This window comes from Dermacentor silvarum, chromosome 6, assembly GCF_013339745.2.
Source record: "Dermacentor silvarum isolate Dsil-2018 chromosome 6, BIME_Dsil_1.4, whole genome shotgun sequence".
Lineage (NCBI taxonomy): Eukaryota > Metazoa > Arthropoda > Arachnida > Ixodida > Ixodidae > Dermacentor > Dermacentor silvarum.
Window position 1 is genome coordinate 157,300,030 of NC_051159.1, and position 22,350 is coordinate 157,322,379.

The 22,350-nt window shown below is 47.2% G+C and overlaps 2 protein-coding genes across 4 annotated transcripts in view; both read left to right on the plus strand.

The window, feature by feature from the left end:
- LOC119456288 (cathepsin B) overlaps positions 1 to 21,163 on the plus strand; it is a 33,501-nt gene extending 12,338 nt beyond the window's left edge. For all 3 annotated transcript variants that reach the window (XM_049669706.1, XM_049669705.1, XM_049669703.1), the window contains exon 8: positions 21,050 to 21,163. In XM_049669706.1, coding sequence (XP_049525663.1) covers positions 21,050 to 21,135 — 86 coding nt within the window. In that variant the 3' untranslated portion in view covers positions 21,136 to 21,163. The remainder of the gene's footprint in view (positions 1 to 21,049) is intronic.
- The window catches only part of LOC119456980 (cathepsin B), a 53,986-nt gene continuing 43,003 nt past the window's right edge, over positions 11,368 to 22,350 (plus strand). The window contains exon 1 of the mRNA XM_037718800.2: positions 11,368 to 11,541. Within this exon, the coding sequence (XP_037574728.1) occupies positions 11,413 to 11,541 (129 nt within the window). The 5' untranslated portion in view covers positions 11,368 to 11,412. The remainder of the gene's footprint in view (positions 11,542 to 22,350) is intronic.

Here is a 22,350-nt window from a genome sequence, read left to right on the forward strand (position 1 = left end):
CTATGTGTGACACCTTGACTTTAATCGTGTCCTGCTCCGCTGAATTGAAAAGAATAGAAACATAGTGGCGTACCCAGGGGATGGTCCATCAGGCACGTGCCTTCCAGCCGTCCTCAAAATTTCTTTGTTAGTATGCTACCTGCCCGGCCCCGTACACCCCTCCCCGTCCCCAGTCAAGTGTGTGCACTCCTCAACACCCCCCCCCCCTTGAAAAAATTTCAGGCTACGCCACTGTAACAGCTGGTAGACGGGGTTTAACGGTTGGTATACGTCATAATGCAGTCTCCGCATGTGTATTGCAAACATAGCGTCATCGCCTTCTAAGCCAGTTAACAATGACTCACCTTCGTGCTTCTATGAATAACAAAGAACAGTTCAGGCTATCGAACGCACCCGCCGTGGTTGCTCAGTGGCTATGGTGTTGGGCTGCTGAGCACGAGGTCGCGGGATCGAATCCCGGCCACGGCGGCCTCATTTCGACGGGTGCAAAATGCGAAAACACCCGTGTACTTAGATTTAGGTGCACGTTAAAGAACCCCAGGTGGTCCAAATTTCCTGAGTCCCCCACTACGGCGTGCCTCATAATCAGATCGTGGTTTTGGCACGTAAAACCCCATAATTTAATTTTTTAGGCTATCGAAAGCACGTAAGTGAAGGTGAAGGCTTTCTCCGCTGTGCATTATATGTATATTACTATATTCACTCTTTATGGGTGATGACTGGCCTCAGTAATATAGCTCACGCTCTCTGTGCTAGTATAGGAAGCCAAGTAATTGTCATAGACCCTTAAAAGATGTCAAGTATAAGTTGTGACAATGCCGACAGCTACGTGCATGAGAATCATATCACTAGCGATGACAGTTGTTGCTGATGTAGCCGGTGATCAAGGTAGTCCCATACAGGTGCGTAGGGCTTCCACATTCAGATCATCCACTGCGTGAAAGGGTAATCAATTGTAAGTAATGCAAGAAATTGTCCCTTGTGTGCTTTCAGCACAGGTTAGACAAGTGTACCCACGTTTTCTTCCAAGGAATATACAACTCGATCAAGGACAGAAACCTTCTGCAAATGGACGCGATGCGAGGTCCACGAGAGGTTTAGTCGATAACGAAGACGCGATAGGCCTGCTTATAGTGGCAATAAACGTGCACTACGAGGTCTCCTGCTCGAAAATGCGACGCCTTCTTGGTTCTCACACACTGAAGCATTGCGCGTATAATAGAAACTTATTAGAAACTTTATTGTAATGGAAAAGATATTAAGGAGGGGTGGTCGGAGCGTCTCAGTCCAGGGCCCCACTGGCCTCTGCCGCCTGCTTGACCTGGCTAATTAAAGACTTTTGTCTTGCCAGGTCGGAGTGGGCGAGCTGTGCCTCCCACTGCTCCATTGTGTCACTGGTATTTGGTCTATGAGGGTGCTTAGCGCACTCCCAAGTTACGTGAATTAGGGTAGGTATGCCACCGCACCAAGGACAGTTGGCCCTATAACGAGTGGGATACATGGCATTTAGCAATTTTAAATGGGGGAATACCGCACTCTGTATTTTACGCCAATCGGCGGCCTCTTCCCCGCTAAGTTGTGGGTGAGGCGGCGGGTATTTTCTGCGGACTCCGCGCTGATGAGCAAGCATGTCTTTGGCATTTAAATTGGTAGGATTTTGTGAGGGATAGTGCGAGTGGTTGGGGTTAGAAGAGGACGCCGTCGCTCGGTTAGTAAACTCTCGAGCTAACGCGTTAGCCTTTTCGTTCCCCTGTACCCTCGCGTGGCCCGGGCACCAGAGTAGGCGATGACAGTGGTTGAAGGATTTGGGGATTATCGCGAGGCTAGCCGCAGTCACGTGCCCCTTAAGAAACATGCGACACGTCTCCTGCGAGTCCGTAACAACGACCGAGTCCCTTTGCGAACGCTCCGCATGAGCGAGTGCGATCGCCACTGCTAATATTTCGGCCGAGGTGGGGGATCCCGCCGTGGCCGATGCGGTTATTTGCTGCTGGCAGATCACGTTCACGACTGCCAGTGCGTACCTCCTTTGATAGCGCTGGCCGGTCGCCTCTGCATACACAGCTGCGTCCGTGTAGTACGTGTTGTACCTATGGTTATTAGAGTACGTTGATTGAATGTGTTGTGCGCGTGCTTTGCGCCTTTCTTTGTTGTACTCGGGATGCATATTCTTCGGAATTGGGGCTACTGTAATTTTGGATCTCACCGAAGGATGGAGAGGTACAGCCTGTTCGGTGAGATACATGAGGTATGCTGGGATATTGAGTCTAGCCAATACTGCTCTACCAGTTTTTGTGAAGCTGAGGCGTTCCCTCTGTCGCATCAGAGTGGCCTGCCTCAGTTCGTCGAAAGTATTGTGCACTCCCAAAGCTAACATGCGCTCCGTGGAAGTACATTTAGGAAGGCCCAGAGCAGCTTTGAAAGCGGTTAGGGTTATTGAGTTGGCCTGCCTTTCCTCCTCCCTGTTCAGGATTTGGTACGGTAAGCCATACGTGATTCGACTAACCACTAAGGCCTGTACGAGCCTTAGGGTATCGTCTTCTCGCATTCCTACTTTTCGATACGTCACGCGACGTATAAATGATGATGGCATTTGCCTCTAGGTCTATGCAGCGACTTGCATTCTTATTGCGCGCATAAGAATGCAAGTCGCTGCAGAGACCTAGAGACAAATGCCATCATCATTTATTGCTATACGAAGTGTATTTGGTAAGCATTGAGCAAGTCCTGCGAAGGCAGACGAGTTTGAACAAAACCGGGGCTCTTCGGCCGATGCAGTCGATTGAAGTTGGGTAGTCCTCGGTCTGCAAGATTCAACATGTGGCGGTTAAACAGCCCTGTCTGACTTGACGCCTTAGACTGCCAACGCGAACAGCAGCATCCAGTAATCGAAGGATATATGTTCATGGGCGACGTACCCCTGTGCGCCTTTGCCGACCAGAAGAAGCGCTACTGATATTCACTGAAGGCATTTTAGTTGTTGTGGTTGTTGTTGCACACAAGCACATAGACAAATAACCGTGGTGAAGGGGTCTCCGAAAGCCAACCACTGGACCAGGACAGATGATTGAGGATAGCATTTCAAACGAGTGACAATCATCTTTTCAGTCATTTGTCGACGCAAATGCTCATGGGCTATCGAACGATAGAACTCAAGTCACACAACTTAAGTTGCATGAATTAAAGTGGCCTCTCGATCCTAGAAGGTGAATAAAGCGGTTCTACTGCCATTTTTCAAGAAATACGCCATTCTTCCAACATTGGTTGTAGTAAGCTACTCACCAAAGCCGCAGGTGGCGTTGGGCAACGTGACGTGAGGAATGACGCATTCCTGCAAGTCATTAAATGTTGCAGCCTCAAATTCGTCGAGTGAGAGTTAAGTGGGACGTTCGCCTCTGGCACGCGTGCCCCAGGGACAACGCCAGAGCTGCGTCACTGGTGGTGATCAATGTGTTATCAACGAGTGCTCAAAAATGTTCCTTCACATCAAGCGACGAGCGGCCTTGGTGGAGGGCCAAGGAAGAAAAAAATGTGCCTTTCATGTGGACATGAACGAAGGCCTCTCACTGTCCATTGTGCAACAGCTATTTTCGAGGATTGAGTGACTGACAGAAAATAATTTCAATCACTGATTCTGCTGTCCATCCACACGACACGAGTTTTCTTTCCATGCGTTATGCAACCTTGAGATAGATCCAAAATAGATGCCGACAACCAATACCTCCTTTGCACTTGTCGGCATGGTAGCGCACGGTGGCATTGGAGGAAAAAACTTTATTAAATAGGTCATGGAGGAAGGAAACAAAACAGGAGAGGCCCTGACGTCACTTTTTTGAAGCCGGAAGTGCAGCCATGTGGTGTGCCACCTCTCCTTGCGCCTCCAATCAGGGGTTCTGCAGCTCGCCGGAGCAGATGGGCGCGAACTTTGAACTTCCGTTGCTACGAGCCGCCGGAAGTGTGTGCTCCTGACGCGCGTCAAAATAAAGCCTACAAAACTTCTGTAGCAGTTTTAGTGAAGCAGACACACTCCTGTGTTTTCCGTGGCACGTTGAAGAAGACAACGAAGACCCCCGCCGTAATTGCTTGAGTGTACCTGTTGCTGGCCCACACTCACACTCACAGATCCAAAACACAACTTTCAAGCTTACACACCACACTCCAAAGTCAGCTTTTCTCGCGAACAAAAGGTGCTGCGAGAAATACACCGGCGGAAAAATCTTATCTCACTTTTCAGAAACCGAGAGCAGCAGCAAAAGCTTCAGGAGCGCGGTTGCCATGGCAACGTTGACATTTGGGGTACCCGTCCCAGTGCTCCTTTGCGAAAAACAGCACGTGACTTCCGCCACACCTTCTCCAATACGTTCGTGCTGGCCAGGGCCTCTCCTGGGGTTTCCTTCCTCCATGAAATAGGTAAATGGTTTAACGGCAGGTCTGGGTTCGGCCCTCAGTCCAGAGCTCCACTGGCCCTGGCGGCTCGCTGAGCTTGGTCCAAGAGGGCCAGTTGGCTCTACCGGTCCTTGCTTGCGAGCAGCGCCTCCCACTGCCGAACGAAGTCTGTCACCCTTAGAAGGGGAGAGTTGATGTCTTTTGGCCTAGCCACACTGTCCGACCTTATGTTACCCAACGTGGGTTTTGTTCCACACCACGGGCAGGTGTCCGTGTAATGCGCTGGGTGCATCTTGCATAGGAGACTTAGGTGTCGGTATGAGTCGGTTTGGATGCGACGCCAGTTCCGCGCTTGTATTCTGGTTAGTTTGGAGTGCGAAGGCCGAATGTTCGTCTCTCCCGTCTCTGATTTTCCAATATGTCGGGCACGACGTACGGTGGTTCCTCTAGGGTTCTGGCCGCCGCTCGGTCGTTACTTCCTCGAGCTATGCGGTATGCCCTTTCGTTGCCATCCAGTCCGTTGTGCGCTGGGCACTACATTATGCCGTGGTCCAGGTCGAGGCGTGAGCCGAGTATTATTGCAGGGTTGCGCGGTCATACTCGCGGACAACTTTCTGTTGCTATGAATGCAAATCTTCGGGCGCGTGGCTGCTGCCCATAGGTTACCACGCAAAGTAGTCCTGCAACGTTTGACAGTGCTTTTGGTTGCTCGGAACACACGCTGGATCGACGCAACTTCCAGGTGCGATGTCTTCGCGTTTTCCCGGACGTAGAAGGGAAAAGCCGCAAAATAAGCACAGCTTTACACCCAGTGGTGTGTTCTGTCTTACTTAACTGTTGCTAATAAGGTGTTATGTTTTCTCTTCCCCAGCCTAAACTAGCGTGGATTAAAACATCGAACTCTTTTCAGAAGCACTCACGCTTGTGCGCGCTTTGCCTCCGTAGCTTTCCCTTCATAGCCACAAAAAGTAGTTGTCCGCGAGTATAGTAGTCCCGGCAGACGCACGCAGGAGTTCACTGTGATTGCCAGAGAGAACATGGTGAAACAGTAAAGCTGCGCTATCACGATTGCGCTCGCTGACCATTACTACTTTCTTTAAGAGGACGCTCGGACTTCCTTATTTTAAAAATGTGCAGCGCACATTATCCGGTATCTACAACACCCTCCTTTAAATAAGCTAGCCACGTACCTAGCGCAATTGTACGAGAACCTGTGACACTGCACTTTTAAAAAAATGTTGCAGTTTCGCCCGAAAGGCGAAGCATCAATTGCGATAGCAAATTAGTAGAGAGCTATTCGGAGTAGGGATTGCATTTTTATCGGCTGCATAAACTTGGACACATTTGCTTACTAACTGAATTAACAAGCGTGGTGTCAGCGCGCACAAGCAAACATGAATAGATCACACTCGATGACCGCAGTCAACCACTGTCAAAACGCTGTCAGCAAGCGCAGTCGCCGCAGCGAGCGAAGGTTCGTGCGGTCTATCGCTTCAACGGAAACTGAGCCGCGAATGCACAGCGCATACAAAGGTCAGAGCCGTGTGGAGATCGCTTCCAAGATACGGTGCGCGCGACAGCCCGCACCGGCGCCAAGTACAAGCGCAGTTGGCAGAGTAGAAGCTGCCCCCCCCCCCTCCCTGCCGCGCTGGCTTCCCACTTTCCTCCTTTCGCGTGGGAGATTGAGTGGCCAGTTCCCCTTGCGCCCAGTTGCAAGATACGCATTTGGTGCCGCAGCACAGCATCGCCCCCCCCCTCCATCCCTCCCTTCCTTTCTCCCATACCCCCACGACCTTTCGCGCGACGGAAGTAACGTTTGCTCTCCGCCATGCGTTCGCTCTCCGTGATAGCGCGCGTACCCTGCGCGCTTTTACTCGCACATACGGCGCGCGGCGACGATTTTATCGCCCTTGGACTTTATACGGAACCTCACGGCGACGGCAGCGCCGATTGCAGAAATCCGCTTGAAGTGTCCATATAATTGCTATCGCAATAAAATGTCACCGGAAGCACGAAGGCCGTGCAGGTGCTTCCACTATTCTTTCAATCTGAGCGGTTAAACCTTTGCTCCCCTCATCTACGGCTGATTCATGCAGTTACTGTGAACAGCCAGGTATTTGGTAAACCAGCACAAACCGTTCCGACAGAGACACGTGGAAAACGAGAAACTCATACCGCATCTGCCTTTGTCACTCAGTGTGTCAACACCGGGTGGTGGTAACGACCAAAAGAGAACAAGAAACTCGTGACTCCAGTACTTGCATATTTCTACGTTTTCATTTTTAGGCGCGATTACGATAACGCTAAAACCCGTGACTTCATTTTTCGGTGCAGTGATAAAAAACCTATTCTCGTCCAGCTAGCTTCTTCCATTGAAGCGCACCCGTGGACAACGTTAGCTTCTCATGAGACAATTAGTTCGGCCGCACTACATTCCGACGTATGGGCGCGTTCGATAAGCTCTTCTATTGTTGTAAACATCATGTGGATAGATCACGAAGGAACGTCGACGATAAGACCGATAAAGTACTTCAATGATATATTTCTACGTTTTCATTTTGAGACGCGATTACGATAACGCCGAAACCCGTGACTTAATTATAACGCGATAGCGTCAAGGGCCCCTTGCTGCAGAAAATTCGGCGTGCGCGTCGCCGGCGTTGTGCGTCAGGAAAAAGATATATTTAGGCATATGTATATGCCACACAGTGCGATATGAAATGCGATGTATGCGGGTTATATTGCCACACCATTCTATCACTAAAGTGGCTCGTACCCTGTCTTACATTTTTGACAAACATAACCACATAAAGCCAACAGACAACGAAGCCAAGGAAAGCATCGCGGCAATTAAGTGTAATTGAAATTGGAATGTAGAAAATAATGAAGAAAGGGGAAATGAAAGTGGACGAAAAGATAACTTGTCGCCGGCGGGAACCGAACCCGCCACCTCCGCATTACGCGCGCGGTGCACTACCAATTGTGCTACGGCGACGGCCATCAATTCGTCCACTAACTTAGCTATTTATGTTTACTAGATCTAGCCCTAGGAGTGTTAGCCAGTGCCACTCAGAACCATGGTGGGCGGATGTGGAACATCCTTTTTAGCCCGATGGCGTCACGATAGACGTGATCTTGGGAGAGCAGGCACGTGGCTAATTGATGGACGAATTGATGGCCGTCGCCATAGCACAATTGGTAGTGCAACGCACGCGTAATGCGGAGGTTGCGGGTTCGGCTCCCGCCGGCGACAATTAAACTTTTCGTCCACTTTCCATGTCCCTTTTCTTCATTATTTTCTACATTCCAATTTCGACTACACTTAATTTCCCCGATGCTTTCCTTGGCTTCGTTGTCTGTTGGCTTTATGTCGTTATGATTAACAAAATCGAGCCCCTCGGTTCCCATTCTTCTTTCGTATTTCACTACGAGATTCTCGAATCTGGCAGCCTTGATGTCATCAGGTAGCATGCGAGGGTTTATTAGCCACGTGCCTGCTCTGCCAAGATCACGTCTATCGTGACGCCATCGGGCTAAAAAGAATGTTCCACATCCGCCCACCATGGTTCTGAGTGGAGCTGGCTAACACTTCTAGGGCTAGATATAGTAAACATAAATACCTAAGTTAGTGGACGAAGTCATGGCCGTCGCCGTAGCACAATTGGTAGTGCAACGCACGCGTGATGCGGAGGTTGCGGGTTCGGCTCCCGCCGGCGACAAGTTATCTTTTCGTCCACTTTCATTTCCCTTTTCTTCATTATTTCCTACATTCCAATTTCAACTACACTTAAATTCCGCGATGCTTTCCTTGGCTTCGTTTTCTGTTGGCTTTATGTGGTTATGATTAACAAACTCGAGCCCCTCGGTTCCCATTCTTCTTTCGTATTTTTGACAAAGTTATTCCTCAGAATTTTGAGAATGAAAGCCCACACACGAATGTCATGAAACACAACACCTATACAGCGCATGTCATTTATGTTAACCCTTCTTATACTGAAAGATGAAAAGTGCGATACAATAACAGCAACCTGAAAATGATGTCATTTTCTTGCCACGGCTGTGCACTACCTCCGGGATGGGCCTACGCAACAAGCCGCGTTTCCACCAGAAAGCTGGCCTTCGTGCATAGCGTTCGCCGCCAGCGTTTCCGGTAAACATTACGTTTACATAAGCTGCAGTTGCCGGGAAGCGCGAGAAGCAGTTAGGGACCTTTGAATGCTATCGCGTTCCGTTCTTAAAGGCGAAGCTTAAGCGTTCTCCAAGTTTTTTCGGTGCAGTGATAGAAAAGCTATCCACTTCCAGCTAGCTCCTGCAATTGATGCGTGTCCGGGGACAAGGTCAGGTCGTCATAAAACAAGTACTTCGGCTGCACTACATTCTGACGTATAGGTGCGTCCGATAAGCTCACTCCATTGTTGTAAGTGTCATGTGCGTAGATTCCGAAGGGACGTCGACGATAAGACCTAGAAAATACTTCACAGATATTCACACATACGAGCTACATAAGAGAACGCACACGTTATCTCCACAGACGGGGGATATCCGTGTGCTAGCTAAGGTAAGCAGTCACACGTTCATGCTTGTGCAAAACTTACTTAGAATTAACAGTTCTGGTGTGTGCCTTTTTGGGCGTTTCTTTCTCTGCTATCGCATTAAGCTAATGCATACATGTACGAACGTAAAACGTTCCTCTAAACATAGAAATCCATGCTTCAGCTTCCATCACTCAGTCGTGCTCTGCTGCCGATAAGTGAAATTGATGAGACTTCAGTTTTGGTCTGCCTATTTTATATATCTTAAAGAGGCTCAAATTGACAAATCGGGTGGCCGTTTTACTGTATAGCTCTGATTTCGACACTCCTTGCACAGCATAGAACCCACCCATCACTAATTGCTACGAGCAAGAACGTTAACGTGATGCTCTAACCTTGAAGTTAAATGCAACATTCATTTGGCGGACACGACGTGGCATTACTGGAAGCAGTATGTGTTGGAATCTCAGAGCACAAAATTTGGTCTAGGTGTTTAAAAATCCGAGAACACCTAAGGATTTATGTTGTGAATGCGAAAGCACTAATGTACCATTGAACGACGCTGAGCGGTCATTCGAGTTATGAACTCCTCGCGGGCAAGCAAGTGCGTTGAGACGGGTTGCGCATTTTGATTTGGCCTTCCGGTCATTCCACGCCAAATCAACCGACGTTTTTTCGAACATCACTGATATAGCTGAAAAAATTTCCAGATATTTTTTTGTAGTTCGAAACACGTTCTCCGCGTGTATTTTTCTGGCAAAAAATGTTCTATCATTTTGGCGACAATGTATTTTTGCTGCTCAGCTGACCTAGAAGGCACCAATCAACGTTCTTTTTCAAAGGCCCATTGTATGATCCAGTCGTTCGAATGATGTGTATGACAAAACAATGAAGTGGTGTGGCTACCAAGACAGACAATTTTTCAAATATTTTAATACTTCGAGTGCTTTTGGCACCGGCAAAAGCGCATAAAATTGCAAATTTCAAAGCACACTAAGCATGTTGGAACTCTCAATTCGTATTAAACAGAGAAGACTGTTTGATGACGTCTCGTCTGCGTGTGTAGAACATCATTGTTAAGGAAAGCGTCACACCGACTAACGGGATGGTGAATGGCCTGCGCAAACTGTCAGTACGTCTTCATCAGCGAGAGTACTTATGAATAGCGCCTGACACACATTAATACCGTTCGAACGAAGAACGCCACGTGCAGTGCAGTTGCTGAAGGCGTGGTTATTGTTATAAGCAGGAGGATATATAAACAGAGCAACGGTTCCACATAGTGGCAAAGGAAACTGGCCCCGAATTCAAAAAAAAAAAAACCCTTCTTACGCTAGAATTTTTCGTAAGAAGGAATTTTAGCCAATTCCGATGCCAGAGATTCATTAGCAAAGGCGGTCAGCCAATGGCAAAGCAAACTTACGAAAGAAAAGCTTTGTGAATCTGGCCCCTGACTTTTACGATAGGATAATGAGCGCCTAGTTGTCAAAGTGACTGAAGAAACGCTGGATCGATCAATACGACGGCAACCTTTCTTCCCGCATAAGTAAGGTTACTAGGGTCAGCTACTAAACAATAAATTCGAGAATTTTATATTTGTGCACAAGACTGCCACAAGCAAGCCGAAACGTTTCATTGCGATAGCAATTATAATACGGAAGCTCGAGGCACATTTCCCACCATCGGCGCCGCCGCTGCCGTCATGCTGTCCCACTTTCAAAGGCGCATGCGCAACTCGCGCGATGGGTTAATAGTCTCGAGAGACACGAAGTAGATTTGGCTGCGACAACGAAGAACTAAAGACATCGCACCATCAACGCTACTCTCAATCGTCCTAGTGGCGGAGCAACACCACCGCGCAGGCGAAGAAGCGTTGTGCCTTCAGCTGCTAGCATGAATGTTGTGGGCACGCACACTGTAAGAACGCTAGCGTTTCTGCTGAGCGGCTATGTGTATGCGCTGCTCTGAGCGGAGCGGGCGGTTAATGTCAAGGTAGCGTTGTCTGATATTTATCTGCGCGCTGAGCAGCGCCGACATTTTTCCCGTCGGTCTCATCGCGTGCACTACCGACCCCTGCACCGCCAATGGCGCCGCTCCTCGTAGCGACAGCGTTTTGAGACACCTGGTAGCTACCAGGGTGCTGTTCCTTCTACCCAATATGAGTTGTTTTACGTGATTCGTCACGCCTACACGTCGCACCCGCGTATAAATACAACACCGCCGTCCGAGAAGTCCAGGCACGACGCTGATACTTGCTGTGGATGTCACTCGTTGGGCGAAACTGCCAAAAAAAGTTTTAACTCTTCAGAACATATATAGTTGGCTCCTGATTAGTTGTTTATCATACGAATCGATGAATAGGTAATCTGATACGGGTATAGGTATTGTCTAACGGCTACACCGACCAGTAAGAAGTAATGACGTAGCTATATAATACTTAACAGTGAACAAGTCCCGTGACGCTCTCTCTACTTGTGGTCTCTCCGAAGCCAAGATGAAGTTTCTCGTCGTGTGCGCACTGTTCGGGGTTGTGGCACAAGGCCGTGTGATGATACCTCCATCCGTGGAGCCGTTGTCGGACGAAATCATTAACTTCATTAACAGCATCGACACAACGTGGAAGGTGAGTATGATTGTTCAATTTCTTATTGCCCTACGATAAGTACAGAGATTCGTTGTGGCCCACCAAAGCTCCGAATGTCACAACCTGAAGCCAAATCCTAATGCCTAATTATTATTAATATTAATTGTATTATCATTATTTGATTTGAAAACATATTCACAAGAAAGGGAAAGCAAGGAGCAAGACTGGCAACTGCCAGCGGAAGGGGCCCAACGCCTGCCTACTCTTCAGAAAGGAGGAGACAAAAACATAGAAATGGACGATATGTAGGAGGAGAGAGAAGAAAAACGAAAATGCGAGATGACAAATCTCATAGAATAAAGTAGAACACACAGTACAGGTCACACATTGTAGGGCCCGTCACTGGAGGCCACGCTACTAAAGATTGTAAAATATAAGAAATAGTTTCTGGGTTACAAACGTGCCCATAAGTTCGTTACTTCTAGAAAATTAATTAGAGCGCGATGAGCCTGATCGCGTCGACACGCACAATCACTTGGGTACAAACATTCGTCTAGTGTGCTGCACCGCAGGCCAAGGAGACGATAGTCCCTCACTATAGTGACATGTGTTGCGCACTGAAAGCGGGACATTTCAATATCAGGTGCTGAAGTGTCTCGCAGCAGCCGCAAGACGTACACGATGGACTGACCACACGTCCTTCTCTGCATAAACGTTCGCACACGTTCACACAGCCAACCCTTAGCTTCAGGAGCTGCGCTCTAGCGTGACCAGGCAATCCTCGACCGCGAACACGGGCAGGAACGTTCTAGTTGCGACGCGCTGGTCTAGATGCTGCTTGAGTAGGTGGCGAAGAATCGGCAGATGAGTGGCATCAAGCTTGCACAAAATTTCAGAGCAAGCACAGTCTTTATGCGTGACTAATAATTAGAAACGGTAAATCAGTCACACCTTTGTGTTCAGTACACATGAGTATCCGAACTAGATAGAGTCTTACGATCTTTCTTGCAAGTTCTCAAGTATTTCAAGGATGATGACAACGTTTTCCATCTCCACTGAAGTCAAAGCAGAGCAAGAAAATATGCATAAGCTCTTTTTTATACCACACACCAAAACAGGAATATAGAAAACTACTACAAACGGTGCAGACAGACGAACACCACTTTCATCCGCAATCGGCAAAAGAAGGTGCCTGCAAATCGGTGTTGGCCAGACAGGAAACGAACCAAAATTTATGCATAATAACCTTGAAAATGAAGATCAGGAGCTGTAAATTTATTCGAATTTCGCAATCGGTTCCTTTTTGCTATCCACTATAACGCAACGAGAAGACGATTTCAATTAGAACAGTTTATGCCGCTTAAACCTGAGATCCGGCAGAAGCTAGCAAGCTTTATTTGTCGTCTGATCTATGTATAGTAGCGTGTAAGTTTCGGATTGTGCATTGAGCAATGGGGACGAGATCTTTTACCATGCAGAACAAATGTGTACAAAGACACGGCCGGAAAGGCAGATCGATTACAATACCTGATAACAACAGTGAAGCGATTGGTATAGCTGTAAGTAAAATATAACAAATCATATGCTCTTATTTTGGTATAGACTAGTAACAGCGCCCTAAGGACGACGGACGATTAAAGACTCAACCCGTGCGCTGCCTTTCCTTGTCCAGGAATTTTGGACAATGCCCTTTCGCCTATTTGCCAAACTTCACAGTGCACAAGCGTAACTCATGGGAAGCATTCTGAAGAAATGACATTTCAGAAGGCCGCCCGAATTTCAACAACTTTCAATTGCGAATACCGAGAGGGAACGCACTTTTTTACCATTGATGTTTACAGCACTCAGTCGTAACGTCATTGCTGCGCATAGCAGAATTTCGGTAAGGATTAAAACACTGCTATCACGCAGCAAGAAAATTACGAATAAGTTCTGCAAATACGCACGTTATTAGAAGGGCGTATTCTCGAGACATTGCTCACTGAAGGTTATTGAAGTGCAAGCGACTTTCTGATTAAAAATTTGTTTTTATTTACCCAGGTGCAGTGCTATGGAGTTCCACAGTTGGCCGCAGGGGGTGATGGTGAGGGTGAAAAACATTTATTGGTCGTACAAAAAGTACAAGTAGGTATGCTCGGGACGACCACCCAGAAGTGGCCACCCGTTACAAACACTAGGTGGGCTCCCTAGTACGGCACCCCAGTGGCGGTAGCCGCGCCTGGGTGTGCTCAACTACGACCTTTTGGGCCCGTAGGTCTGAGCAGCCAAGCAAAGCAGCCTCGCAGTCCTCCTGGCTATGGTTGGGTAGGGGGGGGGGGGGGGGGGATCAGGGTCGGATGGGCGAGCCCACACCTTGTGGTAGAGGTCCGAGGACTTCTCGGCACAGTGCGGGCAAGCTCTAGCAAATGTTCGATCGAAATGTTTGAGAGCCGCCGGGCACAGCACAGTGGTAAAGAGGCGGAGCCGGAGGCATTCCTCCTTTTTGAAGCCTCTACACGGGCGGGGCCGGATTTATATTAGGCTGTAATTTCTGTAAACGCGTAGATTGGGTTGGTGATGAAGTTCTTATCGGCGGGGTCAGAGAATAAATGAGCTATTGTTCAACCTGGCAATGAAGAACTCGCCTGCCCAGCTGGAGGCCGTCCCGGGGGTGCAACATGCACTCTACGCGGACGACATGCAGGCCAACCTGCAGCAAGCGGCGACCATAGTTGACCGATATACTTACGCTTGCGGCCTCCAATGCTCCCTCCAAAAGTCTGAGTTCGTGCATCTCCACCCCTCGTCCAAATGCACGGCCAAAATTGCTCTCTCTCTCTCTCTCTCTAGATTATGGTCCAATCCCTGAACAACCAGAGATTAGAGTCCTCTAACTTTTCATCAACCAACACCGCCGGTCCGACACAACACTAGGGAAGCTGCGGAAGGTTGGGGACCAGGTGGGCCGTAGAGTCCACCGGGTTTCCAACAAGCGTGGGTGTCTCAGATGCAAAGATGGCTTGCGGCTGGCCAATGCATTTGTGACTAGTCGAGTCTTGTATTCGACTCCATACCTCTATCTCCGCAAGCATTAGGAGGACGCCCTTGAGGTTGTCCTCCGAAAGATGGTTAAGCGGGCCCTTGATCTCCCGGTCAGCATTTCTAACCAGCGCCTTCTGGGCCTGGGGATGGTGAATACGTATCGAGAGCTCAACGAAGCTCATCTTATCAACGAAATCACACGTCTATCTCAGACACTGTCGGGTCGGCCGCCTCCTTGCCCGACTACATATCCAACCCCTCAGACAGATGGAAGAGCGCATTCGTGCGCCATAAGAATCGCGCTATGCCCAGCACGTGAGCCCTCTTCCCCAGAACATGGCACGCACACACCATGATGGCAGACGCCTGGCCTGGGTGGATGCCCTGGCGCGCCATTATGACTCCAAACCTGGCGTTTCCTACGTGAACGCCTCCGGCCCAAACCATGGGTGATGGTTTACGGCCGCACCGCGAAGGCAAAACAGTTAATGGCCTTCGCTTTCGCGCTAGGCACTTAACATATGCGGAGGAAGTCGCCATCGCGTTGGCTGCATCCGATTTTCGCTTTCAAACCATCATTACCGACTCAGCAGATTAATATGCAGGATTTGGCAATGGCTGCCGTATGCACTCCAACTCAATTTTATTCGTCTGTAAATTTCCTTCTCATGATCATTGTCCCCTGGGAGTAATTGACCTAGATAAACGTACTCCTTTGCACACTCTAGAGGCTGACTGGCGATCCTGAATTCTTGTTCCCTTGCCAGGCTATTGAACATTATCTTTGTCTTCTGCATAATAATCTTCAACTCAACTCTTACGCTTTCTCGGTTAAGGTCCTCAATCATTTGTTGTAATTCGTTCCCATTGTTGCTGAATAGGACAATGTCATCTGCAAACCGAAGGTTGCTGAGATATTCGCCGTCGATCCTCACTCCTAAGTCTTCCTAGTCTATGAGCTTGAATACTTCTAAGGATGCAGTGAATAGCATTGGAGAAATTGTGTATCCTTGCTTGACCCCTTTCTTGATAGGCAACTTTCTACTTTTCTTGAGGAGAACGAATGTAGCTGTGGAATCTTTGTAGATATTTCCGAAGATATTGACGTATGCCTCCTGTACTCCTTGATTACGCAATGCCTCTATGACTGCTGGTATCTCTACTGTATCAAAGTGGTTTTTTCATAATCTATGAAAGCCATATAAAGAGGTTTATTGTACAATCACATATTTCTTGATTAGCTGGTTGATGACATGGGGGTGATCCATTGTAGTATACCCCTTCCTGAAGCCAGCCGGTTTTCTTGATTGACTGAAGTCAAATGTTGCCCTGATTCTATTGAAAATTATCTTGGTGAATATTTTATACAGTACTGAAAGCAAGCTAATAGGCCTATCATTTTTCAATTCTCGAACGTCTCCCTTTTATGGATAATTATAATGTTGGCATTCTTCCAATTCTCAGGTACACTTGAATTCGTTAGGCACTGCGTGTAAAGGGTCGCAAGCTTTTCAAGCATATCGCCTCCGTCTAACGGAGACCGAGGAGATAGCCCTCTCCGTTAGAGATGGAGGAGTCGCTACAGTGTAAGTATGCAAATCAGCAAAGCTTTAAGAAAACAGCAAAACCAGTAGCCGCTGTAAAGCCGAACTACGTGCGAGCTCGAATCTGTAGTGGTTCATTTACATCGCAAATGGGAACACACGCCAGTGGCTCGCATCTCTCGGCTTTGTTTCACATTTGCCAGAAAACGACACATTGCTTGCTTTTTTCTCCATGCAAGGTGCTTCGGTGGCTACCCTAATGCGGCCTGGCGATATTACAAGGATGAAGGTCTTGTAACCGGAGGCCTATACGGTACCGACGACGGCTGCCAGACTTACTACTTCCCCCCGTGTGAGCATCACATCAAGGGTCCACTGCCTAACTGCACGCGCACGAAACCAACGCCGAAGTGCCTGCAAGTTTGCTGTATGTATTTGCAAGAAATGGTGTAGGGGAAGTAGGCGACCTAATTTCAATGTTCATTGGGTCACAGCACATTTATTGTAGGGGCTGCCGCCACGTCCAGCAATTTTACTTCATACCAATAAGTGTCTTGCAGAATACAGAGTACGCTAAGGAACTTGACATTCCCGACAGGCGAACGCCAGCAGGATGTATTCCACCTTGTCTATTTCTCGAGAAAGCCTGTTTCTGGAGCGATGGTTCTTTTCAGCTAGCATACTGAGTTGCTCATAAACAGTACCAACTGAAATGTACGTAAAGAACGTAAAACCTAATCACGTTTTTTTTTTTCGATAATGCTTTACTAGTTTGTGTAGTTTCGTATTCGGCGATCATAACCCACACAACTATGATGTACTCGAGGAGGAGGAGGAGGAGGAGGAAAAAGAAGGAAAGGCAGGGAGGTTAACCAGAAGCACGTCCGGTTTGCTACCCTACACGGGGAAGGGGTTTAAAGGGATGAAAAGAAAGGAGAGAGAGGGAAGAAAGTACTCGCAGTATGAACACGTGCGGTTGTCCAACACTTCAAAAGTTCAGCTTAAAGAATATAGCTCATTGTAAAGCAATGACTCCACTCATATATGCCTATTGTTCCAGGTTATTCAAGTAAGGTGTAGTTTTAGGCGAGTTCGTTCTGCACTATGAGGGCGAACACGTGATGCGAGACGAAAAACGCGCAAGAAGTCGTCCACCGTTTCCTTCTATGCGCTTCATCTCCCGTCACGCGCCGGTCCACATATTGCAGGTTAGTAACCAGTTAACCAGAGCACACTCGTTCTTCTGACAGCGACCTCCACGTTCTGATGGTAGCAAGATTCAGTGAGGTCTACGCGCTGTGAGTGCTGAAATATTTACACTCATTAAAACCCCACCGCGCAAACAAATTATCTATGTTGTAACTACGGTGTTTCTAAAAACACCTCTTGAATTTGAGGCTATACTTGAGGATGTAACGACTTCTATTGTGCGCGCGGGAGCCTCTGTGTACAAGAAAGGTGTGAGAAGCAGATAACCAACGTAATCAATAGATAAGTACAAGGAAAGCAAACGTACACTTCGTCACCGTATCCAAACAGTATTATTATTTCATTCTCAATCAGAAAAAAAAACGAAAGAAGAGGCAGATGAACACTAATTATTGGCCGTTTTTACGCACGGAAGCAACTTCGCACCCCGTCGCATGGGTGCTTACAATTTGTTCCTTCTTTTCCTACAGCAAAAAAAGTTTACAGCCTTCACAGTGACGAGAACCAGATCAAGGGCGCTATAACGTAAAATGATTCCAAACAGTTTTGATTCCAAACTCCTCACGTCAAATTTACGTAACCACCGACGCAAGCATGGGGCGGTGACCCACAGCGTTGTCTGAACAACCCAATCAAACACTCTCCTCGTTTATAGGAGGTCACATTTGTTCGCTTTCAAAACCAATAACAATGTATGCACTCAGCGGTTTTTAATATATAATTGGCTGACAAGAGGCGAGGAGCACGCTCTAGTGCATGGAGAGGGTTTCGATGGGGCCGAGCCAGCACAGTGAAAATAGATAACCGCATGAAGAGGATGGTGCCGGCTTCTCCGATTGGTCCGCTTCGCCTTACTTTGCTTGCGGTGGCTGGTCGAAAATCGCGGCGGCGTGCAACGGAAGGATAAGAATGCCGATAAAACGGATCCTCAGCAAGGCACAGTTGGCAGAGCGATGTAGTATGCATGCCGAAAGGGCTCGATAACGTTTTACTGCCATGCAAAAAAGGTTTATCATGCGCAAATAAATACATGCTCACCGGCAGGTGCGAGTAGCGAGGGCCTGAGCGATCGGCGGGCAGCCATCTTCTATTCCTTTCGGAACGGGGCAGTCTGTGGCTATTCAGAAAATTTCTTAGTTTCGTTCGGCATATTAATGATTTTTTTTCGCGTACACATATCACTTTGACGTGGTGAGTTTTCGCGGTTTTGTGAGGTCGCGTGACAGACAGGCGAAGTGGGCGTAGCCAGAAAACATTGGACCAATAGCAGAGGGCTAATGGTGAAAAGGCGTCGAATCACGAATGATAATTTTACTGTTGTGCGGTTTAATCATGCATAATCAGTGTGTACACGTTATATCACATAGGGAGCTATCGCTGGTTTTCGTGACGTCGCGTGACAGACAGGCGAAGTTGGGATTTGTCCGAAAATGTTTTGACCAATCATGGAGGCCGATTGCAGAAATTGGAATCAAAACATTTTGGAATCATTTTACGTTATAGCGCCCCAAGACTGAAATATACAAGAACGGGCCTGTGGAAGCGGACTTCACCGTCTACTCTGATTTCCTGGTGTACAAGAGCGGTAAGAACGCTTCGACTGTGTCTTCATTGAACGTATTGTTTCCATGGCTCTGCAGCCTCTTTTCCGCTTCCGCCCCCCATCATAACAATTTTGTGTTTGTGCTTAAAAAACACGGGGTTGGAGAATTTCACGGGATGGAAGAGGCGGTCTGAACTCTTTCACGTCCTTATGCGTCTCGTAATAATGGCGACAGCAATGCATCATCGGGGCTAATATGTGACAGAAACTGCCCATCGGTATTATGGCTGCAGGACATGACGCTGAAGCTTCTCTCATTAGATATAAATTTTGTATTGGCAATTATAAATGTATCTTGTCTTAGTCAGGGGGATCGATAATTATGATATGATAGTCTGAGTTTATTTTCTTTTCTCGGAAGAAAAGCCTTCGATTTTACTTCGCGGCATGAAATCGAGACGTGCGGTTAAGGTGTATTAAACGGAAACATCAATGTTGTGTCGAGGGAACCGGCAGCTGCTTGAGCTACTAAACGCAAGCACGCCAGATTGACTGATCGTTTGTTGGGCGGTAGAAAGATGGCCTGCTCGTATTTTCGGAAATCGGAAGAGAAAGCAGCTCAAGATCGAACGTGGTAAAAACAGCGCCAATGACCTCGTTGTCACTGACATTGCAGTTCTTTTTATATTTAGTGCCCTTTAGGGTGGATGAAATGTCTAAATAAATGCTCGTAATTTCTTTATTTTAAGAGAATTGGAGGCCTTGTTAGAAACAATCATTAACCGTAGCTTTAACCACTTGAAGCCATAGAAGTTTTAACGGCGCAGCCCACACAATGAAAAGTTTCAAGCTGGCGTCGCTGCTGGCCTCTCACATTCATATCGTTGTGCGGTAAACACCGGCCACCCCCTTGACTTGGCCTCTAAATAAACGTGGCATATATTCCCTGTTTCAAAAACATACGTTGCAGAGCAACATTTTCCGAGTACAGATTTTGTAGCTGCGTTATTTTGAGAATCTTCACTATAACGTTCCATTGTTCCACAGGATTTTACCAGAAGCACAGTGATCAGCTTCTGGGAGGCCACGCCATCAGAATTCTCGGCTAGCTGGGGCACTGTAAACGGCGTTCCCTATTGGGTCGTGGCAAACTCCTGGAATCAAGACTGGGGTGACAAAGGTGCGTGTCGCGACAGATACGCCTTCTTAGCTTAAGTCAAGATAAGTGCCGGCAGATGGAAAACACACCATGTTATAAAAATTGAATGAACCCGGGTAAAGCACCTCAGACGTTTTGATAGGGCGATCTACCTTTGTTAAAGGTGGCCTTGTCATCCTTAGCGTTTTGATGAACCCAATCACATTATTACGCTAGGAGTGATGAAACCGACGTTGACATAGATAGATCCTCGTATCGAAACGTTGTCCAGTCTGTCTGAAGCACTTTACCGTGGTTCGTCCAACATTCATCTCCTTGCTTAGCCTCGTTACACGGGCTGGAAAACAGTGCTGAAACTATTACCTGTCTTATGCGTACCACAATTAAACATTCAGTCTGGTGGAAAACTTGGATAAATAATGCTTAGATGCTTACAAAAGTGCATTTAGTCATTCGTTTTAAAGATGCTCAAGCGTGGTAGAGAGTACGTGCGGTTCAACCCGACCGCAATTAGTATGCGTATAAAACTAAAGGGTAAGAAAGCGCTTTTCTTAAAGCAGAACCTACAACTGTGACCTCTTGGTACACATGCATGTACACACCAGAAAGAACATGGGCACATGTCTTGCACCTTTGCTTCGTACGAACGGTAAACGCTGATGTATAGATGGCTCCTGCAGGCGCATTTTATGATTATTTCTTTGCTTGCACACCCGTTGCAACTATACACAAGGCATAAGCTACTGATTATGCTTTCATGCTAACAGGTCATGAGGGTTACACGGAAGTGTTCCAACTGAAGGCTTCTGGATACGTTAATACAAACGTATCCGATAATATAAACGTTAATATAAATGATACGTTATTATAAACAGGGGAGGGGGGTAGGCACCTTAAAAACACATATGCTCACACTATGGTCCCAAATTTCTTGCGTTCTACGATATATGTAATTTCCACAGTATCATCCGCTTAATTCAGGCGAGCAGTATTCTACAAGAACTCTTCAAAATACCGTACATCATTCCAAGCGGTATATAGCTAATCGTCGTGTTTCCATTTTTCCCACAGGCTACTTCAAGATTCTCCGCGGTAACGACGAATGTGGCATCGAGGATGACATCAACGCCGGTATTCCCAGCGAACCCAGCGCATAGATGGCATAATGTGGAATGTAAATAAAAACCAGGCTTGATTTTTTGCATAAGCGGTTATTTTGATGTGGAAGAATTTACCATAACGGGATAAGAATCCATTTCTGTAAAAAAGACAACTCAGCTTTGATTCTGGTGATGGCTAAACGCATTAACCTTCACATTTATTGAATGCGCGACGATCGATCTAATTGGAGGTTTATCTTTTCTCGTTGCAAATGATATCACTGAGCAAGTTAGTCATTCGTAACTTGTACAAGTTGCATTTGCTTGAACATTTAGTTTCATTTTCGTGAAAACACTTCTTGAAATGATAAGGTAGGGGTGTCGACATAATGTTGATTTCGCTTTTGCTCAAAATCCTCACTTGCACGAAAGCCGCTATAATTAAACAACCGCAAATAGTTCCTTAAATGTTCAATACTGCAGCAACCTCCCCTCCCCCCCTCCCCAAATTTGGATGACAGGGCTTGCTTTGAATACAGCTTCCAGCCAGCATGGCTCATTCATACGGGAAACCTATTCTGCGAATTCGTGTCTATAGTCACGTAACAAAGCTGCACCAGGGATAAGAAAGATAACATTTCATATCCATTTCCGCTACGCAAGGCCGAAAGCCCTCGTACTTCTACCGGTGGGCGTTTCTGCTAAAATGCTTTTAAAAGCTCATATGCTCATCCCTAACTCGAAAGCTATTTACATGGCCAGCACCGCGGACAATATGTTCCTGTTTGACTTAATTATCAGTCGCTCCACCAGAACAAAACATTTGCAGATATCCACACAATTGCTGACACACGTGTTTTGACCTCGCGCTTTGCTACCGCCGACAAGCAAACAGATAAGCCGTATGCGAGCACTCCAAGCATGTATATGTCGAGAAGTTGAGCCTTCGCTATTCCGCTGAGATGCGACATGCTTTCGAGTTATGCTGGTGGATGTTTTTTATGAATCCCTCCACAGATTATATACAGCGCTTTTCGAATGTTTCCTTCGATATAACCTTCCTGCCCTATATGACATCTCCAAAAGAAACACACAGTTATATTAGAAGGAATGCAAGTGCGTGTATTATTAGTATTCTCTGGGTCTCCCGAGGAACCCATCACCAATGCACATACTAAAGGAAAGCAGACGCTTCTCACTACCAATTTTACAAAACGCAGCAATTAAATCGCTCGTGTATTCGACATGTTGCCACCTCACTACCGGAGTTCT